This window comes from Punica granatum, chromosome 3, assembly GCF_007655135.1.
Source record: "Punica granatum isolate Tunisia-2019 chromosome 3, ASM765513v2, whole genome shotgun sequence".
Taxonomy (NCBI): Eukaryota; Viridiplantae; Streptophyta; class Magnoliopsida; order Myrtales; family Lythraceae; genus Punica; species Punica granatum.
Window position 1 is genome coordinate 2,651,203 of NC_045129.1, and position 7,345 is coordinate 2,658,547.

Consider the following 7,345-nt stretch of genomic DNA (forward strand, 5'->3'; position numbering starts at 1 on the left):
TTTCCTGGCCATCGTTTTGTTTCACAGATGCAGGCATATTGAATGAGATACAGAAATCTCAGGTTATATCGAATATGGAAGGGTATTCGGATAATTATTATCATCACATTAGTTCATCCTACCAAATCTTGATTACAGGAAACCAAAACAGCGAAAATCATGGAAAGGCAGCTAATTACTTGGAGTTGGGAAAAAAAGGGGTGGGGAGGAATGTCATGATAAATATACAACACCGTGATCACGCGAGAGATTTCATGGGGCTCAACCCAAACAGCTGCTGAGAAGACTTCGCCCGCTCAAAGGAGAGATTCTTGCTTAGACCTGCTTTGAGAAAATTCTTCCTCACCAAATGAATCACGACCATTGATCGTTTTGCAATCAACAGTAATAATTGATTGGGACTAATGTTTTTTCTCAACCTGGTCTAGGTCAAAGCTTTCACCAAAAGAAGCACCAGTTAAGCGGCAGGAGAGAGCATCAGCTTTGGGCAGAAGCAGCAGGGTTTTTGCTTGGAAAGTTCGGCATACCATTGCTACCATCCGGATTAGAATGATCCTCTGCAGCGTGCCTAACAAACTCTTCCGGAGACAAGTGTGATCCATGGCAAGCACAGACGATCCTGATCTGGTTTGCGTTGTACTTGTAAGTTACGCCCGAGATTGTCCTACCATTTGGGGCAGTAGTGGAAACCCAGGGCAGGTTTGGGTAGGATCCACATCCACCGAACTTCACATCTGCAGCAATTCCGGGCTTTATGGCAGAGAAGTCAACAGTTAATCCTTCGGATGTAGGTCTCTCAGATTTTCCTTTGGCCTTTTCATCATTTTGAGAAGGCGAACCTTCTTCCAGGATGTTTTTTCCTTCAGCTTTGGACAGTTCTGATGTCTTCCCATTATGAGGATTCATCTCAGGCAAAGTACGAGGAAGTACTTGCATTGAAGCTGCAGCAAAGCAATATGAAAGAGATAAACTAAGAAGCTTTAAGGGAAAAAAAAACACACACACATACACACAAAATGGAGAAAAGTAAGGGGAAACAGAAAAGCCTGGATGGAGTAGAGACATCAGACAAACAGCTGCCTCAAACCAAAATCAGTATTATGAACAGTCAACTGAGATTTGCAAGCACATACCGGTTGCTCATACGCTGAGACCTTATATAACTGTTACCCTGATGATTAAAGTACGTGGATACGAGTCTCAATCACATTTTCCATTTAAGGATCACCAGTAATGGACCCACCTTTACGATGCTTCCTTATAAGGATGACAGTGTGTCATATAAGATACAAAAGAGATTCTACACTTAAGGGTTATGGACCTTCACAATTTTCAAAACATAAGTATCATGCTTTGGAATGGACCAATGATATTCTTTTCTCATTGATTCAGTAAAACGAAGGGCAAAAAAATTTACATCCCCGATGTAATTAAGTTTCAGTAATTTCCATGGGGGGCCAAAGAGCTTTTTTTTTTTATAAGTAGGGGCCAAAGAGATTAGATCAGCCATATGGAAGACACCTAATTAATGCTGGGGATTGCAATAAAATGAGGGAGAAAATTTGTGGGACAGTTGTCGAATCACTTAAGATTTATTAAGGTTCAATGAAACTCTACCAGTATAGGGAGAATGCAACTGTTGGCCATGAGAAACCAAGCCCCATGAGTTATCCTTATCCAATGTCGGTAGCTGAACAGGTGAATAACCAAACATCACCGGTAAGTTTGCAGGAGATGCAGGATGCGCCTCTGACCGGTCACCATTTACACCGGGCATCACCTGTATCAGTCCAGGGAGAGAATGACCTGATATGGCTGGTGCACCTATAGTGTTTGCATCCTTAACAAGGACTGAGGAGGACCCATTCATCATGTGCATCGGTTGAACAGCAAAGGGAACACCATAACCTGAATTTCCAACCTTGAATTCATTATCATGATTCAGCCTTTTTTGGCCTTGTATTTCCTTTTGGAACTCAGGAGTGTATCTCTTGGCGACATCATGTGATGCAACTAGCCTTGAGGTTGAACCCTCAATTTCGGAATCTGCCACATCTTCATTGTCCACAGTTGAGCCGTCTTCTGTGGTGATTGAGATATGCAGTGTCTTATTCTTGTCCTGGCCATCAGCATGTGCTTCTGTCTCATGCCTCTTTTGTTGATTTATCTCATCATATAGCATTTTCCGCTTATTACCTGGTTCTGGTCCTTTCTCATCCTCAGTTGCAGCAGGTCTATAGTTTCCGCCAACCCAGAGGTTTCTTGCACCCAAATTTAGAGAAGAAGCGCCTGCATCAGGAGCAGGAGCAGGAGCAGTCTTTGAAAGATCATTAAAGAAGTTCTCTGAAGGTCTTCCCAAATCACCCTGGGAACCAATGGCGGACTCATGTCTCTGCATCCCTGGGTTAAGGAAGTTCTTAAAATCATTTACTATTTTGCTTCCTCGATCACTATCTTCTGCCCGAATATTCGAGGTGCCACTTTTACCCTTTTCTTTGCCAGATGATCCTCCACAGGAGAGACCCAAGCTGAGCTCAAGCCCATTCTCGTCCTCCATTTTGGTGGACTTAAAAGTATCTTCTAAGTTTTTTACTGTGCCACCACGTCAATACTTTATGTTGTCACTAACACAATGAAGCTGTAATGAATTAAAACAGAACAAAAATGTCATCTTCAAAAAATGCTTGGCCTGAAGATTTGCTTTAGACATAGCCAAAGGACATGAATTACAGGGGATTAATAACATTTCACTCATCTAAAAACAAAACAAACTCACTGCAAACGTGACTCAGAGTAATAGGCGAGAATTTAAGGTTAAATTATATAATCGAGGACATGAAAAGCTTTCTGCTCATTAGCTTTCCTTCAATGAGCAGAAGCAACCAGATCCAACCAAACCCAAGACTTAATTGAAGCTACATGGTTCCATGAATAACAATACTCAAATGACCGACTTCTCAGCGAAGCATACCACCAAGATAGCTCAAATTCCAAAGCACAAAAGGCAAAAAGATTTATTACTTTTCCATTATTCAGCTACAAATTATCCAAAACCACATCATAAACTTACTCAGTCAGCATCAACTATCCCAATCAAAGCTTTTTTAAGAAGCAAAACACAGGAATCATTCTACTCTCCCGTCAACACGGCTTTCATGCAAAGGTAAAGCTCGATCGCAGCATCGGTTTAACAGAACAGTGCTGAAATGAATGAATTATCAGTAAATCAGACTCAAACTACCCCGAAGTAAAGCTTTCTTAGGAATAAAAACGCAAGGAACCAGATCTGCCACATCTCCACGCCGGCGATGCAGGGCATCCAACTCAGCTCAAATTACGAACCATCAATTCATGGGAAAGGAAGAGAGAAGCGGTACAAGTGATTGATCGCTCGATCACACACTTCAGCAAGAGAGCTAAGCTAATCGAAGTAGCAGTCAGTCAATCAGAGCAAAGCTGAGCTCAGACCGTAATCGGAGCTTTCATTAAGGGAACAAGAAGCGAACCTGCTCAATCAAAGCAACAGAGCCGGAGGAGGCGGAGAAAGAACTCAAACTGGAGCTCGAGGAGATGCGATTCGACCCCTAGGCCAGAGTTGTACGGCACAGCAGAGAAAGGCTACAGAGAGAGAGAGAGAGGATTTGGAAGGAACAGGGAAGAGGTAGAATTGCTCAAAACCACCACACCACTTGCTTTTCTCTTTCCCCTGGTCTTGAGAGCACACATGTGAATTTCATGCTAAAATTAGACTAACAACTTCCCCTTTTTTTCTGTTTTTCTTTCTCCTTCAAATATTTTTGAGGATAATAAATTTACTATTTTGCTTTGTTGATTAAATAATTTTGTGTTATATCAATTAATAGAATAAAATTATACATGTACATGTCACCTTCATTATTTATCGAATTGGATAAATTACACTGGTGGTCCAAAAAATTTACAAATATTTCAATATGGTATAAAAAGTTTTTTTTGCTACTTGATGATACAAATATTTTAAAATTGTTTCAGTATAATACAAACCGTCATCTTGCCATTGACGCCGTCAAGCCGACGTTGATGGTGCAAAATCGATATTTGTGGGACGTTACACGAAAGTGCAAAATGTTTTGAAGTTATAACTTAATAGTACAAAATGTTTTACTTAAGTTACGTGATGGTGCAAAATTTATAGAGGAAGGCTCAACAGCGTAAATAGCGAGATGACAGTTTGTATTATACTGAAACAACTTTGAAACATTTTGTACCATTAAGTAGCAAAAAAAAATTTGTACCATATTGAAATATTTGTAAAACTTTTTGAACCACCAGCGTAATTTATCATTATCAGATTAGACAATAAGGTTGGTGATGGGCGCACGCTGCAGATAACCGTTCGATCGTCCATGCAATAGATCAATCGGCAAGGAAACGTTCGTTCCCTTAATCAATTGTTTGGTGCTGAAAATATTTTTGTGATTATAATAAATAAATCGTCGATGGTGCGGAGATTAGTCGAGCAACCTTCCTTTTCCTTTTACATTATTTTTCTAATATATTTTTTGGCGATAAACATGAACCATCAATTGCTGTTTTGTTTTATATTTGATTAAATTAGTATTATAATGTGTTACATCAATTAATGATTTTTATTATATGAGTACAACAATCAATCAAGTAATGAATTAATTAATTATACTTGTACATGTCAAATTGATCATTCATTAATTTGGTTTATGCGAAAGAGTTGGTGTGGATAGATAGCCTTCGGTACTCGACACGGTTAGACAAATCAGCTAGCAATCCATTGTACCCTTAATCGATAGCTACTAGATGCGCTTTGTGAATAAGGCAAGCCGACACTCGCATGGAGTTTAGAGTCCGTGAGTAGACCCCGGGGCTCCGTGATTGTCATTGAAAGGAAAAATGAAAAAAAAAATGCTAAATTGTCCGAGCCCACCAAGCCCATCTCTCCTCAAAATGGACCTGCTCGCGAGGATTTCGCCACATCTTGAGCTAGCGAGGCGGGCATTGCATGACTATTAGTGACAAGCACGGACAAGTGCTTCCACTCCCAATATAGAGGAAGGGTGTTCTCCAAAGGGAGTTAAATTAATTATTTAATCAAGCGATGGGTGCATGCCTACCTAATTTTATCATCAATCACATATTAAATATGCAATATTATTTGTCCCTATCAAGCCACATTTTCTTGTAGCAGCCATGTGTATTATATACATAACTTAGTTAAGAAAGGATTGGATATTAAAGATAAGGTAGAACATCATCATCTTCTTCCTCTTCTTCTTCAATCTAATTGACATTAATTAATTCACGTGGGATCAAGCCTCTAACAAACATAATAGATTAACAAACAGAATAAATAGAAGGATTTATCTCTAAATTATTATTGATAGCAGGAAAAAAATTTTGATATATATATATATTTTTTGGCTTTCCATGGGTATTAATATTTTATTTTCATTTTTAACAGACATGGATCCATATTTTATCACACCCTTTCATTTCCCACCTATGGGCGTGCCATTCGCCTTCAAGGGGAATGTATTATATAACTTCTACTTAATTCTTTATACTCGAGACTTACTCATATTCAGTCTTCTTTTTTCAGATGGACTGTCCTCATTTTGACCACCAATTTAATAGGTCGGGGATACTCAGCCCCATTACTCATCGGGGTGGCCCTGGTATGTGTTGCAACTCTTTTTTTTTTTTTCTGTTTCCCATTTAATAAGGATTATTAGAAGTAATTAAAATATATATCATATATCTACATCCATATATCTATGTCTAGAGTGAAGTTGTGTGGATCCATTTAGATGGCCTCATAATGCCCAAGATTTGTGGATGAAATATCTCGAATCTTTTAGTTTTTTAAATATTTTTTACATATCTTTAACCATATTTAATAAATTACACATTGTGGGACCGATAATTTATTTTTAAACTAATACCTCATATTTATCTTTCAAAAGATTTTGATTAGTTGTTGAACTAATATACTTTTGTGTTTCAATAAATTTTGATCAGAGAAAATTACCCACTCGAATAAGTGAAGATTTGGCTTATCGTCTGTATGACAAGAGAGAAATTTATTATGCAATGCTTGGAACTATTTTTATTCATGTCGTCAATCAATATGTTTATTATTATTATAAGTTTGATGGTCTCAAAATAATCGGATTGTTAAATGAATTTTTTCCGATTTTGTTGTTAATATAACTTTCAAAATAATTTTTAATAAAAATGATTTTGTTAATTTCTAAAAGTTATTTTATGATCATATCCAAATAAAATAAAATTTTTATCTTCTAATTTTTTGATGTGATGTTATATTATGTAATATTTAATAAATCACAAATTTTGAATTTCTAAAATTGAATGACTACAAAACAGAATATTTCTGAATACTTTTAGAAGATTTTATTATCTATTTAATATTTAATAATCTTGAATTTTATTATTTTAGAAAAAATTATATCTAATCACATCAATATGAATATTTAAATAAATATTAATTTATATTATATTATAAATTTTAACAAATGCTTCCTTTTTTTCTAATTTTTAGAAGATATTTTAATAAATCGCGAATTTGAAAATTTTTAAAATTGAATGGATATTTTCTGATAAGAAATAGATATATGACAAAACATTTTTGAAAATTTTGAGAAAATTCTATTATCTACACTATATTTAGTAATCTTGAATATTTTACTCAAGATAAAAAAAAATTGCCAAAAAATTCAACATTAAGAAAATTCTTTTACCTTTGACAGATGTGTGTGCCATTTGCTTCTATTGGTGCTATTGACGCTTTATACATGATTCACCATCGTCATGTTGTACCTCTATCTCTGCAAGAGATTATCGACGGTCTTCCTCGTTACATGACCGATGAGAATGAGACTGAGAATGACCGATACTTTGCATGGGAAGCGCTCTTCTATGCTACTCATCAGGGGCTCATCCCCTCGATGTGTATCCCTTCGTTGGAGATCAAGTGTGAGATCGGGTATTTGATATCAGCATCACAGTACGTCTCATTTTGCCTATCATCTAATATAATATAACCTATTGTCTTTGACTCTTAAATAACTTGTTCATGCTGCAAACTCCTACAGACGACAATGGGGAAATAGGGCTTTTTTATGTTCCGTAGACAGTCTTTGGAGGCATGGGTTGTCCTGCAAGCCTTTTATCCGATCTTTTGAGATTCGGGAGGAAAGAACTGTTTAGTTTGCCTAGAATAGATTCGAGAGGGAAAATCTGTACTTTTTTTTTTTTAAAAAAAAAAAATTGGAGTTAGAAAAAAAGGGCCGCTCGATTTTGGTGTTCCGTTGGT

The 7,345-nt window shown here is 36.8% G+C and overlaps 1 protein-coding gene across 1 annotated transcript; it reads right to left on the reverse strand.

The window, feature by feature from the left end:
• Positions 1-63: 63 nt before the first annotated feature.
• LOC116200176 (ninja-family protein mc410) lies at positions 64-3,726 on the reverse strand. The gene is made up of 3 exons (XM_031530923.1): positions 3,507-3,726; positions 1,618-2,638; positions 64-941 (listed from the first exon to the last, which is right to left on the reverse strand). Exons 2-3 carry the CDS (start codon positions 2,555-2,557, stop codon positions 478-480), a joined length of 1,404 nt encoding a protein of 467 aa, XP_031386783.1. The 5' UTR covers positions 2,558-2,638; positions 3,507-3,726; the 3' UTR covers positions 64-477.
• Between the last annotated feature and the right edge of the window lie 3,619 nt (positions 3,727-7,345).

Excerpts from the sequence above, each read along its gene's own strand:
- LOC116200176 (XM_031530923.1), bottom strand. The coding sequence starts at position 2,557 with ATGGAGGACGAGAATGGGCTTGAGCTCAGCTTGGGTCTCTCCTGTGGA. Across the intron at positions 942-1,617 it reads GTTGCATTCTCCCTATACTG|CTTCAATGCAAGTACTTCCT; the intron begins GTAGAGTTTCAT and ends GCTTTGCTGCAG.